Genomic DNA, 21,238 nt, shown 5'->3' with positions numbered 1-21,238 from the left:
GTTACGTAGACACAAATTGGCTGAAACGATAGCAGTCTTTGTTCCTGGGCTTACATGAGGCCTTAAGTGGTCTCCACTTTTCAATGAGACTGTTGCGTACCATCCACATGCCAATATCAAGATATACTAGGCAGCGGGGGTATTGGAATGAGTAAGTATGAAAACTAAAAATATTTTATATTCTGATCGAAATACTCATTGCAGATAATTTATGTAACTGATGCCTCGCGTCTAAAATTTCAATTAAACGCGTGCAGGCCCATGACGCTCAATTAGAAAAAAGGACGTGGCTGGGGGGACGTGCAGCAGCTTTAATGGACGAAATGCCGGGTTGCGTCGTGTTGTCCCAACTACATACAACAACAACCTCATTAATTCTTCACAACTCTAAACCTCTCAATACCAAGAGTTATACCCTTTTGCTCTTACGATCCACTGCCATGCTATTTCTAACCATATAACAAACCTAATACCAACACACACCATCAACCAAAATGCCAGCCCTTCCACCATCGTCAACAATACCCTCAGGGCACAACCCCCTCTCCGTCCGCCAGAACGACGACTCGAGCAGCTCCTTCACCGCCGTGCCAACTGCCTACAAGAGCGCCGACAACTCGCTCGCCCCCGGTGTCGTCGCCGGTATCGTCCTCGGCTCCGTCGCTGGCTTTCTTCTCCTGCTGTACATCATCTACATGCTTCTACACCGCGGCCCAGTCGTGAGAACAGTCGACGGCGCATCGACCGTTGTTTCAGGCGGGCCTATGAGTACCGTCACCGGAGATACGTCGACATATCTAAGTTTCCGAAGCAGAAGGGACCGAAGAACGAGGAATAGATCGAGGAGTAGGGCTACGTCTAGATCCAAGAGGACGAGATCGCGCACGACGGTGAATTCGAGGGACAGGAGTCGAAGACGAACATCGCCGCTTGTGAGCGATAGTCGTGGAGAGCGAATTATCGTCGATCCGCCTGCGCCGCGCTTCGTTCAAGAATCGACTATTTCTTCAGATAACGAGATTGTTGTTGAAGAGGAGCACAGTGTTTCTCCCCCAAGACGATCACGACGACAGAGCCAAGACCGATATCGTCGAGAACCATTGATGGGAGAAGGATATCGAAGGGACTATTCCCCGAGAGATTACTCACCCAGAAGGGAGAGCAGACGATATAGCCGAGACCGGTAGGGGAGGACGATTTGCGTATTTTATTTCTTCAATTTGTTTTAATTACGACTTCACGACATATTTTGGACGTTGGATGCATAGATCGATTGGAGTATTGAATGGACGAGAAAGGATTTACTACGATGTACATTGGAAAGAATGAGTAATATGCACAAAAGGAGCAGAAGAGAAGAGAGGAGGTCAGATTGAGCGCCAAATCTTTCGAATCGAGGCTTTCATTTTGATAGATACCCGAATAGTCTCTACAAAAACTACCTGTATATAGACAAAAGATTGGTACCATCAACTCATGACCTCCCATTTCACCTTTTCTATGAGCGGTATGCTTGCTTCATGGTATCTCATATCTACCCAGTTGCTCCATACCTTCATAACTCACCATGATAGTAAACGGACAGTAGACCGTCGACTTATCCATGAATTTTCTCCACATCTTCCAATATCAACATCTACTTTTGTAGCCTCAAAACAGAAATGCACCCTCGCCTTCTGGTGTATTGAAACATACCCAAATGCCATAAAGTGCCGCCCTTTTCACTGAGCAGACCTGCATCTGCAGGTAAGCAAGAAAGCAAGCCAACGCGCCGGCAATAAAGACAGAAATAGATCCAACAAACACTTTCTTACATGTTCATGCCGCCGTCTTGGCCACCTCCTCCTTGGGGACCTCCAAAGAAGAACGTGTCAAAGGGGTTCATCTGCGGCGCCTCACTAAAGTCATGGTGAAGGCCCTCCCAGTTCATGCTTAGACCCATATCGAGCTGCGACTGGTCCATGGCGGTGAAGTCTCCGTTCGATGACGCGCCCAAATTCTGGAGGAACTCCATTGTTTGAGCATCTGGGTAGTCCTGTCCGTTGAATTGCTGTTGTTGTCCACCATAGGATCCTCCGCCGTTGGGCTGGGATGTCACTCGTCGAGGAATAGGTGAGGGAACCATTCCCGATTCTATAGGTGATCCCTCTTGCTTATGGCCAGAGTCTGTAGGGCTTGGTCCACCTCGACTTCGCGATTTGAGCAAATATCCCTCTGCTGATCGCGCCATCGGGGGCGACGGCTGTGCATTCCCGTCGCCTGCAACAGACAATGTAGGAGAGGAGAGCGAGTCAGAAAGCGACAAATCAATCTGATAAGACGCCTGATCTGAGCCCTGCGGACGGTGACGTCCTTGCCCCGTCCCTTTCGATGAGTCCGGTGGGGTGTTCCACGCAGAACGTTGTCTTCGGGCCGTCGGGGCACCGAAACCGCCTGTTGAAGAGGCCATCTTAATGGTGGCCTTAGCTGTTCGATCGAACGCATCTCGGCACGTCTCGGCGGGAGGGCACTTGTCGATCATATCTGTGAGAACCGATTTGGCAGCGAGGATAGTAAAGTCCACTTCATCCATGCTCTAGATCCACTATTAGCTCATTTCTCCGAGGTCTCTGGATTTGGTCAAAGCTTACCAGGCGACTTCGTACGATGGGCGAGTGCCAAATAGCATAAAGGTACGAGATTCCCGCCATGAACAGGTGATGGGTGGAAAGATAGGTGTAGCTCACCAACCCACTGAGATGGAGTTGTCTATATATGCGGAGGATCTTTTGGCCTGCCTCTGCAACTTTCAGGTAGATTCGGTCCTCGTCTTCACGAAGCTCTGCTTGGAACGCCGTTGGGCTGTTAACCTCATTTGATGAATTATACTCACCCTCGAACATGGCGGGAACACTTAGACTCTGACGATAGAGCATTATGATTGCCTGCCAGTAATTGAGCTCGAGGAACTCGGTCGAAAACATGACACCCGTCTCTTGTCTCGATGGTGCTGACGTCTTCCACTGATACAGCCTTCGATCGATATCTATGCGCCATGAACGGAACGAATCAAACTGTACGAGGAAGGGCGATGGAAGATGAATGTGCATATCTGGGAACTTGCCCTGCACACCCGCCTTAGCGATCTGGGCTTGATTGTACTGCAACACCTGAAGAATTTCTGATTGCAGCAGCCGCAGTCGGAAGTAATGATGGGCAACATGCTTGTAGCTGGGTTGGAGCTGATCTGATGGTGGATCTATAAGCCCGGTCGGCGTAATATAGTCGTCGTCCAACAACGAAGGAAACTCAGTTGTGATGACCTGATCGCTGACGCCGAATGGTCTTCCAACGCATGTGCTAACCAGACGATCGAGAGAGTATGTGCACCACCATAAACGGCGCCTCATATCTCGCACCCACAACTTCTTCCCCCGGGTTTGTGTCCCATTCTCTCGGGAACCAGCACCATCAGTCTGTTCACTTTCGTTAGGTAAGGAATCAATTTCCCTATCATCCTCATAGTGAAGGCCGAGATCAACGGCAAGTCGAACAGCAACACCAATAATGTACCTGGTCCGTGTCAGTCAGGTGAGTTCACACACCACATACGATCAATCAGCACATACCAGAGGCCAGGGGGGACAGGTCGAAGCAGAGCGAAATTGGCCAGAAGAAGTACGGCTTGCAGAACTTCTAACCCTCCGCCACTGTTACTCAAACACGATTCTAGGTGCACGATTGCGCTCGCGTGATACTCTTCTGGCTCACATCGATTTTTGTTGTCTGCACCAGCATCGCCAGATGAGTCAGATTTCACTGGCTCGCCAACAATGACACCACAGCCGATGGCGAAAACCATATTCAACAAATACAGCTCTCGCGAGCCTCGGGCCGGATCCTGAGTGGCATATATGCGTTCGAATGTCTGCATAAACTCTCCTCTGTGCAGAATTGGGATCTGAGGGTTCGAGTGTTCAAAGTATAACCTCACGAGCCGCAAGCCGACTTCTTTACTAGGAAAACTTGCAGGCTTGATAGACGGCCTGGTATGAAGGCCGAAAAACGAATCGCGAAGAGAAGCTCCATTGCCGCTTGGTTGCCGAGGATTCCTTGGATCATTCGGATTCGGTTGACCAGAGGATGAATACTGAACTGCAGCATATACGACCCGGGCGAATGAGACACCAGATGCGGATGCTAAAGACCGAGGTTTCGAGGGGCTCACGATGTTGAGAAACCCTGATTGGCCCGACTTTTTCTTAAGCGATTCCACCGCCTGGCTCTGAGGCCTGCGGTCGCCGGCTTCTGATGGTCCGGAATAACCTGTTTCGGTGGCGGAGTTGATACTGGCGGTGTCGGTGCCTATTCGAGAACACAATTCGAGGTTTTCGGCTGGGGGGAAGGCGATGTTATTGGCGCTAAGCAGGTTCTCGAGCTGCTCGACTCGGGTTTCGAGATAGTAAACATAACTGCGCGCAAGGTCAACATTTGATCATTAATCGTCTTCGATGGTTTTGTGGCGCGTTGTCGAGGTCTGTGATGACCACAAGATTACGCATCTGGACAATCGCGCGCTTGCAATGCCTTATCGTACCTGCGTGGGATTTCCTTCTTTGTGATGGGATCATAGCCAACACAAGCGACTCCTGCCTTAGCGCAACTTGCGCAGCTCGGTAGCTTCTGATCACAACGATTTTTACGTAGGCGACAACGGTTACAGGCGCTGACGTTGCGAAAGTTACTGCTCTGGCCTGCCTTGGCCGCTACTGACGGAGAGGCGGTAGTGGAAGATGCTGAAGCGCCATCGGCTTGGAGACGTTCGCGCTCACGATCCTGGGGGCTCGGCTGGCCGTTGCGCGGCGATCCATCGTCATTCGAGTTCTGTCGCTGTCGCTTTGCGGGTTGCGAGCTCGGAGACGGAGGGCCACGCGCAGGCATTGTAACGGCCCGGCGGGCAACCGAAGACGGCGCCGATAAGTTTGCGACGGGGTCGGAGATGAAGAGAAGTGGCTCGGGCGGAGTGACGCAGATCAGCCGGAGAAAGCGATATCCAAGTGGTCGGTCTTAGGTTGTCGTCTGTGAATTGATGATGGAGACGGAGAGAGTGGGTTTGAGCTTGCTTGAGCTTAGTCGGGGGACGGAGACGGGGGCGGAAGGTGGCAGGTGAAAGGCGGAACGGTAGATTGAGTGTTCCGGTCGGGGCTAACAATTAACGAAACGAACGGGCGGAGAAGGTAAGCGCGGTTCTGAGGACAGTAACAGGAAGGCAGCTACTCCGAATGGGTGGGATAGATGAGACAAAAAGGCAGGAGCTGGACAATTGAAGGATATGGATAAAGGCGGGAAGGGATCGACGAGCCGCTGTAGCCGCTAACGTTTGTCAAAGCGCAAGGTGTTTGTCAACCGTATTATAGCTGATATCTGATGAATTGGGGGTTCAAGGATATGAGAAGAAGGGCATTATAATAAGATCAAGTGGTTGCCGAACTGCCTAAATCTTCCAGAATTGGCCACCTAGATTATCAGTCAAACAAGCAACAACTTCTTTGCTGACTATTTGTTGTCTGCGGGGACCAACCAAGGTATCGTGGAGTTTGGCCCATGACCCCCAAGAACAACGATTCTGGCTGTCAACGTCGTAGAAAGTCGAGACTAAGCTGGGGCCTGGACTAAGCGAAAGTCATGGCAAGTGGTCCCTGAAAGAGGGGACCTATCAACTGTGCATATTCCTCAGTATAAGGAGGCAATATCTCGTGGTGGAGGTGACGGTGGTTGATGGCCGCTTCTGGATGAGTCTGCGATGATGATAATTGTCACGTTTGTTTCATGGAGGATGGAGACAAACAAGGGTCTTGAAGTTTCCAGTTGTAAGCAATTAGAAGTTTTCAGCCGAATTACACGGCACAAGGATCCAGGTAGTAGGTATCAAGACGGTTCAGACAATAGCTTTGTTAAGGAGTATAAGATACTATAAGGTAGACTCGATAACAATGCATTATCTCGATTCTCAAAACTGCAAACAAGCCGCAAGAAAAAAAGCAAAGAAGGGAAAAGACCCTCCTTGTTGGCCAAAGTGCAAGTGCTGTCAATAACCAGACAAGGGTCCTTCCAGATTCATCCCAGTTGAATCCTGTAGCGAGCAGGTGGGGGAAAGATGATTTCTCTAAGAATTGACTCCTTGTATTGGCTAGTTTATTCGTCTCTCAACTCATCATTTCTGTAAGGAAGAAAGCCTTCAAAGTCAACTGCAAATCTGTGAATTAATGTTCTTGGCATGCAGCATCTTAAAAACGCCTTGTTTATCATCCTGTCGATCCTCTCCTGCAAACCAGACTTACAAGTTTGAGGCGTATCATGACAACGAATCATCTTATCAGTGCTTGCTCTTGTCTTCTTTTCCTTTCTTTTTACTTGCTGAAATAGCCACAGCGATCGTGATTTGAGTCTTGTATCCGAAGTTGTCCGGCTTTATAACCGGTCCCCTTCATCCTGCTCTCAGCTTTCGCCGCCAGATACCCCATTGGGGCATTGACAGCGGCACAGTGCAGTTGTATACATGAGACATCCCGCTTTTCAGTCTTTGACTGAGTGTTGCTTGTAAGTGAGAAGAGACGAGGAAGAGGTTACTTTGAGTTATACTCGAGTTCCTCTTATGTACAACGATCTTCCTATGCCGAATTACACTACTCACCGTATCATATTCAGTGAGTATATCGCTGGCCCGGCTCCGTTGACCTGAACCTTGTCAACGGGCTTGTCTCTTGGACCGGATCGGATGCAGCCTGGCGGTTGGCTGCATCATCACCAACACCAGCCAACATCTTCTCCGATTCCCGATTTGAGATGCCGGTCACCGTATTCGTAAGCTGCACAAGCATGAATAAGCTCACGAAGAAATTCCGATTTCCTGGTTACCCGATCCCTATCTCCTTATTGCCGCTTCGACTATCCATCGATATATCCTCATGCAAACTTTAAAGCGTCACACGTAGAAGATCTATACTAATAACCAACAATAATCTCTCCTACCACGATTTGTCACAGCCAAATCAATCATATCTCCCTCCTGCCATTTACCTCTTTCGAAAGGTGTACAAACCTCCTCAACACACAGCAAGGGTCCATCCTCTCCATCATTTTTAGCCTCTCTCCACACCACCCAACCTCACTTCAAGCTCCAAACATCCATTAGAGCGCGCGAATAAACTGAAGCAGAAGATGTTGAAATTGATTAAACTCATACGATTTCCACGATTACTTGCAAGCAAGTGCGATTCCCGACTGCAACCACCCAATTCACCTTTGCGCGTACAGATTCGCCGCTACTAGCAGTTCCCCGTGTATCATCAGATCATGGGGTTTCCAAGGACAAGGGTATTGTTACCTCACTTTCCTGTCCTCTTTTCTCGATGCCTTTTTGGTTACCGACATACAGGTGAGTCTGTCTGTATCCTTTATAGGAAATTCACATCCTGGCTGCCTGATGCTACACTGCGGTTGCACGGGACTTATCACGAGGTCAATCACAAGGTCTAAAGCAACTACATGCGACTACATGCATACTCGGGTACCTCGATTATTATGTGAAACTCTGTCATATGTATCAAAACAAGATGCATTGTTGTCTTCGGCCATGCCGTGTCACGCACGTTCCGTTCTGCACTTTGACCGCTGCCATTCCAGCTGCAGCATGCGTATGCGTAAGCATATCAAGCATCACCGTCTGTCTATGTATCTCCATGTCACTCAGGCACCGCGAAGAAAGTAGTTGCATGCATATATCTTTGTTCAATGAGACGGCAGTCTCGAAATTACTGCCACTGACATTATCCTTTCTTACACCGCCAGTTCCGCCCCGTGAGGTAGCCAGAACTGAGAATCGCAAACTCTTAAAAGTCTGAAAACAAACGCTACCGACAACTGCGAGGCCACCAAGAACCCCCATACCGAAAAACGCCCTCTAAACCACCGGGGTCCTGTCGTTGACGATACAGCATGGGCTGGTGCCATCGGCCGTGTAGCAAAATCCATTACAAAAATTTCCCTTCCCAAAATATCGTCCTTCTACTTTGTCGTTGAATCCTTCGTTCGTTGAATGAATCCATAGTCTATGTTTCGTGAAAAGAGTTCCCAAGCTCATCCATCTTCTTTTTTCCCTCTTATTGTAAAACGCCTGTTCCATGCCTGATCGCTGTGTTGGAAGAAAAAAAGGGGGTATTTTTCGACATGGGCCTAGCATGCCCTTTATACAATCCGTCCCTAAAGAAATGACGCCAGATTGTTTCGATTCTTCGCTTGCTCGAAACATTCAAACTCCGGTGAAAATCCAAGCCGTACGTTGTTGTTGCTTCATGCTGATTGATTCCTTAAACACTCTCCTCCTCGTCGTAGTCGGTGAAAAGACCCTCATCCAAGAGAGGGTCCCCCTCGGGCATCACATCATCCTGAGGTCCGCCCTCGGTAATTTGGGAGCTGAGATATGCTCCGACAATGGTGATAAGTCCGCTAAACCACCAAGCCAGTCCAGAGTATCCAGTCTGAAGACCCCAAGAGTAAAGAAGACCAGACAGGGTTGGGCCCAGAGCACGGCACAAGCTGGCAGTTGAGGCCGCAATTCCGTTGATCGTTCCAAGGACCTGCTTAGATGGCGCCGAGTTGGCCAGCAGGATGGCGTTGCTGGGGTATGCCATGGTGGAGAAGGTGCACTTCCAGATGACAAGGAGGTAGATAGCCGGCATTCTCATAGAGTCGGGGAGTAGCACAAGGTAGGGTGTGACCAGGTAGAGCGCAAAGTACGAGAATGCGAGGATTCGGAAGAGGCGGAGAGATCCAAGTCGTCGGGTAACTGGAGGAACGATGAGATAGTTGGAGAAGAGTGAGTAGAGTCCCTGAACCGACATGATGACGCCGATCATCTTAGTCTCGAGGCCGAATCCATCGGTAAACTTGAAGGGGAGGTCGTGAACGGGGTGTTCAGGTCGCTTAGTGCTCAGGAAGACGGGGAAAAGCTGGTCAAAAGTCATAGTGTGGCTGCGATATGTGTTAGACTGCATGAAGCTTTCGGTGAGGTGGAACTTACAAGGCGAGAATGCCATAAGAGATGATGTTCATAATGACAGGCTTTGTGAAAGTCTTTGACCTTCGCACCACAATGGGTTCCAGGGGGGCTTCGTTCAGGGATTGTGTGTCAGGCTGAGGAGCAAGTCGGGGCGAATTCTCTTGGCTTCGGTAAGCAGGCAGGGCCTCGTCAGAGTGGGCAGAGCCAGGGCGAACACTAGTCGAGAGATACTGAACGTTTTGCTTTCCATCGAGAAGAGCCTGCTTCTCGGGAGAGCGGCCTCGTCCGTTGCAGCTGGCAACCCCACCGAACCAGCTGGCGAGGTAATCTCCGATCTCACGTCCACGGTCTCGCTGAGCCTTCTTCTCAGCATGGGTCTCATCCAGGAAGAGAAGTCCAATGATGACTCCGAAGAAAACGGTGGCGGCGCTGAAGAGATTGGGGAGGAGGTAGGGATATCGGTCCCAGATGGTTCCGCGAGCGAAGATCTCGGGGTAGCTGATGCATGGTCGTGCGAGAGCTCCTCCAATCATAGGCCCAACGATCGATCTAAATAGGTAATCCAGTCAGCAACTGCTGTCAATGACTGCATGAGTATGTATGGCTTACCCAATGCACCACACCATGGGCATGATTGTATAAGCTCGGGCTGGATGATCTGTTAGCCCAATTCTCATCTGATTTTGAGATTTAACCTACGTTGATGTTCCTTGACAGTAACAAGCTCGGCGACGGTTGTCTGAAGGACGCCAATGTTGCTGAAATATGTCAATTGAGCGTTCCAAGCATCGTTCCCGAAAAACATACCCATTGAGAAGACCTCCAAGAGCGCGCGCAAAGAGTGCGACTGGCAGACTGGGGGCGAAACCAAAAACCAAGACACTCAGAGCAGTTCCCAGCAGACCAAAGAGAAGCACTGGCTTTCGGCCAATCTTATCGCTAAGCCGTCCCCAAAGAACTCCTGTCGAGAATTCGGCCAATGTGAAAGCGGAGGTGACCATGCCGGCGTAAACTGAAATCTTGTTGGAATCATCGGTAATGTTGAAATCTTGGATCATGTAGTAGATGTAGGGGAAGATGGACATGAAGGCAATCGGTTCGCATATTCTGCAGCAGGCTGCCAATTGTTAGACCCAGTGTCGCAAAGTCATGTAAGCTTAGCTCCGTACCTAGAACAAACATCTGCTTTGCGGGGAATGGGGGAAGCGGTCTCTCATTGCGGCCAGCGGCTTCGCGGTTGGCCGCAGTCATTTGACGACTCCTCGCCATGTTTTCTAGTTGTGATCCTCCCGGGCGGTTTCGTTTTGTTGTTCAATGGGTGTCCCCTGGTGACTTTTTGTTCAATTTTTGGTGAAAATGATGTCTCTGAACTGTTCGCAAGTCTGATCGATCCGTTTCGTAAAGTCTAATAGCATGAGACAAGTGGCTTTGGTAGGTTGTTGAATCTCGTCGAGTATGTAAGTGTGTAAGTGATTTGGTGTAGATGTACAACCCAAGTAGCAACAGATTGTAAGTGTTGACAAAGACTCAAGCTGATTGAGAGATAGAGAAAGAACACAGAATAAGAATCAAGGTGGCGGAGGGAGAAGGGAGACTAATTAAAGGGTTATAGAAGGTTCACGGAAGGAAAAGAGAAGGACCAAGATGGGGTGGATACACTTATAAGAAGTGTATGGAGTATGGAGAATGAGTAGGTATGAGGATGGAGTGTTAGTAGTGAAGTGAAGTGAGCAACACCCCTCAGACTGACTGGGACTGGGGTACATGGACTTGTCACAATGATCATCTTCTGGAGCAAAATAGAATTAATTACTAGACCCGAAGCTTGGAACCAGCGGTGACATGAGCGCGCCAAATGGGCAAAGGGCAAATCTCCTGTCGTGTCCGCGCTTCGCTGCGCTGCTTTGTGCTGTGCGATGCGGCGAACGGCCAAATTCTTGGGTAGTGGGGCTGGCTTCAGGGCTCCAAAGGCACCGGAACCAGCACCAGAGGTTAGAACACCATGGGCAGTCATCCCAGTTTGACAGGGCGGACTTGGTCTTGGGCCTTGAGTCTTGGGCTGCAGGGGCTGGGTCCCAGGGAGACGGAGACGCAGGAGCCCTGGAAGACTTAGCGTATGTACCCAGCAAGTACTTCTGCAGGGGTTTCCTTCTCTGCCTCTGGTCCCCTGTAAGCCACTGGAAGACGCCCACGGGGATGTGTCCCGAGCAAAACGCCATGGACTGACGGTTGGGTTCGAGCTTAATTGTTGGGTGCGAATCTGGATGGAGCTGGAAAACAAACCAAGCCAAACCAAATGCTAATGCTAAAGCGAATAGTGCCGTCCGTAACGGCACCCCGGTATTTCCGCTGTGGCTAAGCGCATGTCCGAGTGTTCCCTTTCGTCAAAAGTCCTGTCTTCCATGGACACATCATTCTGTTGTTTCGAAACTGGCTTATGCGTGCAAAACATCACCAACCTGAAATACGGTCAACTGACTTCCATGTTATCGCATTGGCTGCATCAAACAGCACTAACCCGCACAGCCGCTGCAAAGGACAGGACAACAGCGACAGGTTTAGGAGGCGGTGAACGCAATACAGTGAGCAATGAGCAACGGCCCCCGGGGACTCGTCACACGGAAATCATCCCCGGGGTCGCCTCAGCCTGGCTGTGGAGCGATAATGTTACTAGGGAAGACTTCCCGGAAGGGGACCACACCTCTCATCCTCTTGGTGACGGGCAGAAAGTAATGAGATTCCAGCGGAGCCGACTTCCATCAGTCACTCAGTCAGCACCACCAATTGTCATAGCACATGGCATGCCATGCCATGGGCCGTTGTTCCAGCCTTGGCGTTGCGGCGTGCGATTTCGATGGGGCGCCTAATGACGTCGATTTGGGTAGAACAGAATCAGATATCAGTCCAGTGCCTGCTGTGATAGGAGTTGCGATGTTTTTGTTGTCTCTTTCATAGGTAGGTTGTTATTGTCGTCCCCCACGTTCTCAGCCAGCTCACCCCGTCAGTCGTAGGCAGGCGTAGGCATCCGCCCATCTTACATGGTATTTTCCTTGAATAGCATGCTGGTTCTGATGATGTGTTATTCGCTTGGTGTTTCTTTGTTCTTTTCTCACACCCACCGCCGGCCATTTGTTCCGGAAAGTCTGGAGCAAACATCTTATGCCGTACTTTCTAGCTTCTGTGGTGTTTTCCAGAACGATGGAGCACATAGTCAGCAGACGACTTCCATGCATGAGGGAGTCATTCGGGATCTGCCTGCATTGCCAGCAATGTTGAGGCACCGCAGCCTTGTCATACCTCAACCATGTTTCACTGCCCACTGCATACGAGCTCGAGAATGACGCGTAGGACAAGGACAAATTAAGTATCACGTTCTGATCGGTGTGCAAGCCAAAGTTACCGGGATACTGACCAAGAGCTCGATTGTGATATCTTTAGATATTGCGAAAACGAGCTGCAACTCCAAACGTATCTTGTGCTTGTCACGAGGTCAAACTTACACAGGAGATTCCACCTCGGAACACGGAGTAGAAGTTCCTTTTTGCATATCAGTCGGCCGAGAAGGGCACGACTAGGCCGAAAAGCCTAGGTGTAAGTGATGCCAAGGTCGTAGGAATCTGTATGTAGAATGTCGAACCTACTTCGTGACCGATACGGACATCGTCCCCAGTCGAGCAGGGCCTTTCACCTTGGAAATTGCAAGGTTCCCTGACAGCGGCTCTCGTGAAAGCTTCCCTGCAGGCAAGGACAAATTGGAAATCTCAACATGTTGCAACCAAAAAATTTCAAGCCTGACTGGCATAGGCGTGTCGTCCATCTGTCAGACACGTGGCTGACGTTGATGGTCCTGTACTAAAAATTTTGAATTTAGAGTCATATATGTCGGTCTGCCGCATCACCATCGAAAATTTTCCCCAGCTGCATTAACGTCATACAAGCCAGGCGCCAATAGAAACACACGACATATTTCTCTGAAGTGGAAGCCCTCTTTGACATCCCCGGAGCCCCATAAAGTAGGGTTAATAGAAGGGAGCCACCCACGGGTGAGCGAGCAAGGGATTAAACAATTGAGGTGCGAGATTTTGATCAGGAACCCGAGACATTGTCACCGCCATGCTGCACCGGACCCTTCGCCTACTGCTGGCACGTGGAGTAGCTGCTGCGGCGCGTAAGCCACACATTGTGAGCCCAGGACGGAAGACGAAACTGGCGGTGTTGGGCTTGAAAATGCTGCAATCAATGCAGCGGTTTCAAGTCAGGGCTCTGAACCTTGAAGCTGTAGGGTACAGTCTCCCAAAGGCCCACGTCAATATCTGTAGCAAATGGATCTGACTCGACTTTGAGCTCGTCAGTCAAATTGGCCCACTCGCACCCAACCCGCTGGGCCGTAAGCCCCGAGTAGCAAAGACTGCCGGGAGTGCAACCGACTCCACAGATACAATTTAGATCGCCTTTAATTACGGATAGTCTGCAAGCAGCTTCGAATGCTGGATGCGATCCTCTCGGGAGTCGCCCTTTTGCTGCAATCGTGCCTGTCCCCCGTACACCGAATGTCGGCATTGAGTCTTGAGACAAGGCTCGGGGCTGTACACTACCGACCCGGGGAGATGCAAAGCGAAGCCTATGGAGGCAAGGCAAGGGCATCTTGACTTGTCAACTTTGTGCCAGCTCGCAGTCAAGGTCTGACTCTGTCTTGTGTCACAAAGGAAGTGGCTAAATCTAGGCCTGGGTCCCCCACTCGAAGCTCGCGGCTCCTTGTCACGGAAGCGGTATAGCACTGTATCACTCGCCTGTTTCACACGCGCCCGCGGCTCCTTTTGATATGTATGCATGATGTGCAGTAGGTGATTGAAAATAGACTCCAATGGTTACCGACGACGTGGACACTTTCATCCGCCTGCCGCGTAGGTGTCAGATCCGCCTTGCATAGATGCAAGTCAAAATGTTGGAGTCATTTCGTCGGTGAAGCCTGAGACAATCCTGACATTTTATTTTTTCTTTCCCCGATAGTTTCACAGCTCTCGACCACCACCCAGATTGAACAACCTCGGCTTCGCTCAAATGGTCGTCGCCCGCATAAGAATAAGGTGTCTCGTCAGGCGTGGGTGAGTCGTGGGTGAGTTGCACATCCATTGTCGTCATAGTCGAGCCTGGCGCTTCTCAGCATCCAATAGCATTGGGTGCCTTTTCCATTTTGAATCCCTGTGAAGTCCCGGAAGGTCTTCCTGGCTTCCGGCTTCGCTGAAGTGGATGCAGGGCAGTTTGCCGGTACAGCTAGGCACGCCGCGGGAGGTCTCGTGCTACCAGAAGACTACTTTTCTTGCAGCCTGTCGCATGGCGCCCCGCTCAAGGGGAGAAGCCGAGTGGCCACAAGAAAAGAGCCGGGCGAGCTGGCCTCAGGGGAAAAAGGGGGCGGCGGACAAGCGACCCGGTGGGCTGGGTTGATCTGATGCATCTCGTCGATTGTACAAATGAGGTAGTCTCGGTAAAGAAGCCTCCCTTGTCGTTAGACTACGCAATGACAGATGGACTAGACACCCCCGCCTGTCCAAGGGAAAAAAAAGTGAGGCAGGCAAGAAAGAGAAGGATGAGGAGCAGAAAAACCGAGTAGGGTGTGTTTCAGAAAAGCCGTGTGTGGGCGATGTCAAACCCAGCAGGCCGGGTGGCCCGATCCAAACGAATCGCTGAAGGCAGGGAGGGCCAGATACGATGTAATGTCTTGGAATTCTCTATGAAGTATCGCACATCCATCCATTATAGCGATGGTGCACGTTTAAACCACCGACATGCAGCATCTGCATATGTGTGTGAATGTATGTATGTATGCAGCCGTATTGGAAGCATCTGCACGACGGTTTAAAACGCTCTGACGTCTTGGGCGTTGGTTGCAGCTGTTTATTGACGCCGCTTTCGGACCAACACCAAGTTTGTGTCTCCCGTCCTGTATGTGTATGTACAACGGCGGGCTTGTGTGTTGGAGGATTGTAGATTGTTCCCTCAATCATGGAAGAAATGAGAGGATCCATCCGTCATCTCGTGTTGATTGCCATGACCCCGCAAGCCTTTCGGCGTCGACCGTACCGTCAGCTTCGAGAGAGAGAGAGCGCACGCACCCTCTAAATTTTTTGACTTGGTTCCGGGGATCTCAAGTGCCCTTGTCCCGGCACGGTTATGGTCGTGGACAGAAGCTGAACCTGTCGCAAGGCAAGGGAGAGAGGAGAGAGTGGGAAAACCTAGGCAAAACAAGGGGGTCTGACCGCTGTTCGCCCCGGTTCTTGATAGAAATTCTCGAAGGTTTCGAAAAGGGGGCCAGGGTATGAATTTAGCGTGGGTTTGCGAACTCGAACGTGCGGGTGGGAAAAAAAGGAAGAGGGTGGATGGATTGGATTGGAGGGGGATACCTCAGGTAGACAAGGTCACGACAGGAGGGGTGATTTTAGTGAGGCTGGAGGAAGAGCCAGTAATTTCAAATTTTCTCTCTCTCTTTTCTTTTGGGCTCTTTGACTGTCTGTGACCGACCTGTGTTGACAATTGCTTTTTGTTACTGGGTATCATCCGCTGTGTAAGGATCTAGACTGAATTGTACAGCAGAGGGTGACGGCGGCTCTGGGTCCCGTGATTTGCATATCCATCTCCATGAACGGGGAAGCATCCTTTGACGATCCGGACGAATTGGATCTGGACCGTCCATCCCTTTCGACCGCAAGCAGAAGTTACAGATCCTACGTTAACTCTCGTAGTGGTAGCGGCAGTGGTAGTAAATAAACTCGAGCAACTCTAACCGCGACACCACAACATAACACGACACGACATGACAAATTGATGATGATGCTGATGAGGGGAAAGTATCAGATTATCATGTGATGATACAGAGACTGGTCATAATTACTCTTGTCTCTGGTTGTCGTTGTTGTCGTTGTTGTCGTTGTCGCTGTCCTCTCCACTATCACTCCTTGTTTTATGAGGAATTATCACCAATAACTCACAGACAAGTTACAAGCTGAGTCGAGATAGTGGAACCTCCCTCCTCTACGCACGCGGGTAAAGCAAATTTCTGGCCGGTTTAGTCATGACTAGACAAAAGCTTAAGCAACAATCAACAAGATTATTACCCAGTAGAGTGTCGTCCACATCCTCCCTCTATAACAAGAATGAAACCCAACTCACTCACTGTAGTTTTAGAGCCTGAAAAAGCCAGCCCTTACACTCGGCCCCGCTTACTCGTTATCCGTCATGGTGATCGCTTGGCACCGTTGCGTTGATGACGTCCGTTCGCTCTGAGATGAGGCCGCATTGACTTTGTTGCGATACGATATGAGGGTTACATACACTCAACTTTGAGTTTTGCATGTTTTATTAGCTATTGTGGGCTAGAGATTTACAGTGCCTAGCGCTCTGCGATGTTCACAGATTGGCCACTCCAACATTGAATCTCATCTCACTGTTGATCTGGTAGTACATAGAAAAATGGACAAGGGCTGATCCAGATCACTAGGTCATCCTCCTTTTTTTCTTCTTTTAACATTTCTTGGGGACGGCCTAGGAAAAGTCCAGCCCAAACATAATCTCCCGTCTGCAGCCTTGTTCACTAACCTGACTTCCCGTCTACGCCGCATAGTACAAAAGCAAATACTAAACACTAATAAAATATGTTAATAACATCTTGCCGTTCGTACGGTGTAAAAGACCAGGTTGTTTGTCGGATGATGTTTTGAACTCGGTGAACGTAAATAACCTCACCGACTTAGACCAGCCTAGACCTCGCTCAACAGAACAACTCACTCACAGCATTCATATTACATTACATTACACTTCCACTCTCACCACAAACGAGGCCTGCTTCATTACCCTTACCCTACTGCTACTCCCCAACTCAGATCCCCTGCTCGCCTCTGCCCTGTCTGTCTTGCCTTGGTCTTGTTCCAGGTCCCTTGCTGTCGATCCATTCCTGAGCACCCCATGCTATTTTCTACTGCCTTGGCTTTGACTCAGATGCCTTGCCTTACCTTACCCTGCCCTAGCAGGCCACTGTATTGTACTACCTATTCTTTGCTGCCAGACCAACAGCCCAAAATCATCACCAACAGCGGTTGGATCTCACCGGCTCCCCGCATAAAACAACAACACCACGACTGAGAGCCGACGTTGCACAGCAGGGGCTCTCTTCTCATAGCCTACGGGCGTGCATGAGCGTGTTCGCTTAGGGAGCCAGGGGGGAACATATCCTCAGTGTTGCGATGCTCACGCTCTCATGCTGCGGGCGGCGGTGACAATATTGCATTGTCACAGTCCCAAGACGAAAACGAGTTCTCCTCCTCCTCAGTTCACCTGCTTGCATGGCTGAGTGATTCGTCACTTCTCGCTTCAATCATGCAGTCTCGCGTGCAAAGAGAAAAGAGTCGTCAGAATACGTGACATCCTGGTCGTGAAGCCCATTAATCCTAGGGCTCAGACACGGCACAGTCTCGCAGCCTACTTACATCCTTGACAAGTGAGTGAGCAGCCCGGGCTTCGCGGGATGTATGTATGTATGCATGCATGCATCCGTACATATCTCCATCTGCAACTATATACATACATGGAAAATTGGTGGCTTTGTCAGAACTCATATGAGCGCCCTCAAAGTTCGCTTCCCGTCTTATTCTGCTGTTGTCAACATGGTTCTCCTGGGAATCCTTGGCTCAGTAAGACCAGCCTGTTCCGTTTATGACCCTGAGACTTACATGCTTCTTGTTGTGATTGGCAGGCCAGGCATAGGTATAGTAGTATTCACCACCCTCTCCTATATGGTTCCTTGGTGACAGATCACTAATACAGACCAGTCAGTGCTTAATGAAATTGGACGGGAATAAAATGTTTCATTTCTTTGATGTGCTGAAACATGGTCCCTCACATATCAAGCTTAAAACACCCTATGCTCAACCTCTTGGGTCAAGACCTAATCAACTCGTAAGTCGTCCTCTCAGGAGACGACACCGAAACCCGAGCACGGAAATAAAAGCCGCCTTATTCCATGTTACACAAGGATTTGGATACGACTTCGCAGTGAAGTATACGTATTTACAAGGATCGTTTACTATTTTCAGCCCTTAAAGGATCTTCTCCCAAACGGATCTCACTTCTCGGTATGCATCCAACCGGATCGAGAAACCGGGCCAAGGGATATTCGAGCCCCGTGCCTTCTAATCTGACGTATCTCAAAGTCTCACTTATCGGTGAGGATGGTTCTTGTCTCGCGGTTTCGACTGCAAGGTTGTAGAATAGCAGGGTTGAAACGGGAATGTCAAAGGAACAAATGTTGATATTCCTACGGATGCCAAACTAACACGGCACGTTCGCTTGGATACACCATCCGGACGTGTTATCTCGAAACATATCTGGCAACGTGCTACCTACTGAGTTACATTATTCCCGGGATGCGTTTCTTTCTGAGGCGAAACTTCAAGGGTCTGCATGGCTCGGTTGAGCGTAAGCAGGCAGCCTAGATATCTCGGAATGGAATCACAGTAGCGTTGTATGCTGACCGCAAGTGATAGTGGTGAGTTGATGTTCATGCCATCTCGCATGTTTATATACCCGATAATTCCGGAGACAGGATTCGTTGTCATGTGCGGTAAGCACAGGTGCAAGTTCTTGTCAGCCCCCAACTTGATCGCCAATATTGGTTATGGATTCAGCTCCCATCTCATATGAGAGGATCCGAGTTGGTTGCCTGTTGTGAGAGTACAACTCCCCTTTAGGTGATGTGACCGTTCGAGCGTCCCGATACCGCGGTTCGGGAAATGCAAGAGGGAGGCAAAGTTGTACTCGAATTGTATATTGATCATGGAGATCTCTTGTTGGTGTTGTCACGGGCCGATTACAGCCAGCCAAGTACCGTATAAGTCTGTAAGGTTATCATAGTTTAACTTGACAACCACATGTTGCCTCTAACAAAGAGCGTGTGGCTTGATTGTGATACGCCTCATGGTAACAGCCGTTACTGAAACATGAGCAGTTGATTGGTATAGATAATAAGCGCGATACAGGCAAACGGTGAGTGTGATGATGCTGGGGTGACGGGATCTCCAAAGTCAATCGCAAGCTACGGCCAACTCAATAGCCCTTTTTCCTCATTCTCAGTCTTATCCTCACACTTGTAGTCTCGTCTCGTCTGGCAACATCGAGCTGACACTAATCGACACCAACAAGTCATTAAGAACCCCTGCCTGTGTAACCCGAAGCTCTGTGCAGCCATGAACTAACTAACCCATGCAAGGCGCCCATGCATTTTTGAGGCTGAAGGGTTGGCATGTGAGCAGCCTGGTTCGACTATTGATGCAAGTCGTTAGTATTGTGCTGTATTGTGAGGCAGGCCTTTGTTGTCGAGTCTGTCCAAGTACCTCTCAAGTCTCACAACTTACAGGCTCTGAGTCGCGCATGACAGTTCACGCCATGAGTTGACAAAAGTGTCACGGAGCAGTTCAAGCGAGAGTGACGAGTAATGGACTAATGCTGATGTGATGCTACTCAATATTTCCCAGGTTTAATGGTGATACCGTGGTATCATGAATTGGATGGCAGTGTTATCTTGCTCATGATCAGTTCGCCGATACTTACTACAAATGGCCAGGACTGATATCAACCTTGAGAGGTTATGGCTACCATTACCACTTTACTCAATAACAGAGGACAGACACTCGATTCATTGAGGGATTGTTATTCAAAACAATGTCAATGTACTAAGGTTTTTTTTTTTAGAAGGTTTTTGTTATGATCAAGCTATAAGTGATTGTTATATAGAGCACTGTAGAAATAGAGCCTGAGGAGTATATATTCACACAGTGCACTAGAAACTTAGGACCCAGGCATCCGTCATTAGTTGGGTACCATCCTCCGACTCTGACTCCGAGGTTACGACATCGCAACTTTTCCTCTCTTTCCAACCAACGAAACTCAACCCCAAACAAACCCCAGGAGAGCCACATTTCTTCAGCTCTCCCTAGCAACGACAGCCGAGGATCCCGTTCCATTTCGCACGCCTATTCTCCGATTTGCTACTCGTACCACGTTGACGTCTTCCCCACCACTCACACGCATCACCCACTTTCCGAGCTTTCGCAATGGCTGGCAAGAAGGGTGACAACAGCAAGAAGGTAGCGGGCAACGCTCGCAAGGCCGAGGCCGCCGCCCAGAAGCAGGCCGCAAACGACGCCCGTCAAGAAGCTGCCGAGGAGGAGAAGTGGAACAAGGGCGCCAAGAACAACTCCAAGAAGTGAGTGCTGATGTCGCTTGAGGGCGCAGCTCTGAGTTGCTGACAGCGCATATAGGGAAGCTCAAGCAGCCAAGGCTGCTGAGGCTGAGAAGAAGAAGGCCGAGAAAGCTGCTCTGCAGGCTGAAGACGACGCCAACACCCCCGGAAAGGCCCCCAAGAAGTCCAAGGCTCCAGTTAAGAAGTCGCGCGGTCTTGATCTTGCGCAGCTCGATGGTGACGATAAGCCTTCTGCTATCAGCGCATCCGGCATCGACAACGCTCTCGACGCTCTGGCTCTGACAGGCGGCAAGGACGACAAGGTCGACCGACATCCCGAACGCCGATACCCCGCCGCATATGCCAAGTACGAAGAGCGACGACTGGAAGAGATGAAGAAGGACGGCAGCGGTGTCGGTTTGCGCCTGGATCAGAGGAAGACCAGAATCAGGAAGGAGTTCGAGAAGCACCCCGACAACCCTTTCAACCAGGTCACGGCTTCGTATAACGCTACGAGGGATGACGTGGCCACGATCAGGGCACAGGAGAAGGCCAAGATCGAGCAGCGCCTCGGACACTAATCTGGACTTTGTTTCTTTTATTGGCATTGCGGGATACCATCATGAGAAGAAGACATACATGCATGGTTGAGGGTTCAAAAGTTTCATGACGGAGTACTTGCTTGGGAATAGACCATGGCTTGCATCTTACGAAGATCAAGGTGCTGCTACGAATTACGATTATGAGTCTATAGGAAGGTACTCAGAAAAAAGGATTTGAATAGACAAATGCTTCTCATTCAATTTTTCCGGCGTTGTGATATCACAATTACTTTACCCCACTGGCATGAGATGACCCCGCGGTTAGCCCATGGCAGAATCTGCACAGCTGTAGGGTAGTGGAAGCGGTATCATGATCTGATCTAAAGCTGTCATGATACGTGTTACAGCGTGCCTATATTTCCTAAA

The 21,238-nt window shown here is 49.8% G+C and overlaps 6 protein-coding genes across 6 annotated transcripts; 4 read left to right on the top strand and 2 right to left on the bottom strand.

The window, feature by feature from the left end:
• Positions 1-241: 241 nt before the first annotated feature.
• Positions 242-1,367, top strand: FOBCDRAFT_220045 (uncharacterized protein). Its single transcript, XM_031179863.3, has one exon. It carries the CDS (start codon positions 495-497, stop codon positions 1,185-1,187), a length of 693 nt encoding a protein of 230 aa, XP_031045750.2. The 5' UTR covers positions 242-494; the 3' UTR covers positions 1,188-1,367.
• FOBCDRAFT_259297 (fungal-specific transcription factor domain-containing protein) lies at positions 1,368-4,920 on the bottom strand (the record flags this gene model as incomplete). Its single annotated transcript, XM_031179862.3, has 4 exons — positions 1,368-2,575; positions 2,631-3,552; positions 3,609-4,451; positions 4,577-4,920. 4 exons carry the CDS (start codon positions 4,918-4,920, stop codon positions 1,811-1,813), a joined length of 2,874 nt encoding a protein of 957 aa, XP_031045749.2. The 3' UTR covers positions 1,368-1,810.
• Positions 4,921-8,180: 3,260 nt separating this feature from the next.
• On the bottom strand, positions 8,181-10,655 carry FOBCDRAFT_27461 (major facilitator superfamily domain-containing protein). Its single transcript, XM_031179864.3, has 6 exons — positions 10,210-10,655; positions 9,848-10,157; positions 9,740-9,798; positions 9,650-9,689; positions 9,062-9,589; positions 8,181-9,012 (listed from the first exon to the last, which is right to left on the bottom strand). Exons 1-6 carry the CDS (start codon positions 10,307-10,309, stop codon positions 8,349-8,351), a joined length of 1,701 nt encoding a protein of 566 aa, XP_031045751.2. The 5' UTR covers positions 10,310-10,655; the 3' UTR covers positions 8,181-8,348.
• Positions 10,656-12,008: 1,353 nt separating this feature from the next.
• On the top strand, positions 12,009-12,452 carry FOBCDRAFT_220035 (uncharacterized protein). The gene has a single exon (XM_054704129.2). It carries the CDS (start codon positions 12,079-12,081, stop codon positions 12,379-12,381), a length of 303 nt encoding a protein of 100 aa, XP_054560104.1. The 5' UTR covers positions 12,009-12,078; the 3' UTR covers positions 12,382-12,452.
• A 145-nt stretch (positions 12,453-12,597) lies between these two features.
• FOBCDRAFT_220034 (uncharacterized protein) lies at positions 12,598-13,493 on the top strand. The gene has a single exon (XM_059609546.1). It carries the CDS (start codon positions 13,154-13,156, stop codon positions 13,370-13,372), a length of 219 nt encoding a protein of 72 aa, XP_059464629.1. The 5' UTR covers positions 12,598-13,153; the 3' UTR covers positions 13,373-13,493.
• Positions 13,494-19,884: 6,391 nt separating this feature from the next.
• On the top strand, positions 19,885-21,068 carry FOBCDRAFT_158530 (uncharacterized protein). The gene is made up of 2 exons (XM_031179869.3): positions 19,885-20,294; positions 20,350-21,068. Exons 1-2 carry the CDS (start codon positions 20,143-20,145, stop codon positions 20,849-20,851), a joined length of 654 nt encoding a protein of 217 aa, XP_031045756.1. The 5' UTR covers positions 19,885-20,142; the 3' UTR covers positions 20,852-21,068.
• Positions 21,069-21,238: the final 170 nt, after the last annotated feature.

The sequence above is a fragment of the Fusarium oxysporum genome, chromosome IV (assembly GCF_013085055.1).
Source record: "Fusarium oxysporum Fo47 chromosome IV, complete sequence".
Lineage (NCBI taxonomy): Eukaryota > Fungi > Ascomycota > Sordariomycetes > Hypocreales > Nectriaceae > Fusarium > Fusarium oxysporum.
The sequence above is the reverse complement of the archived record's forward strand: the minus strand, read 5'-3'. Positions and strand labels throughout refer to the sequence as shown.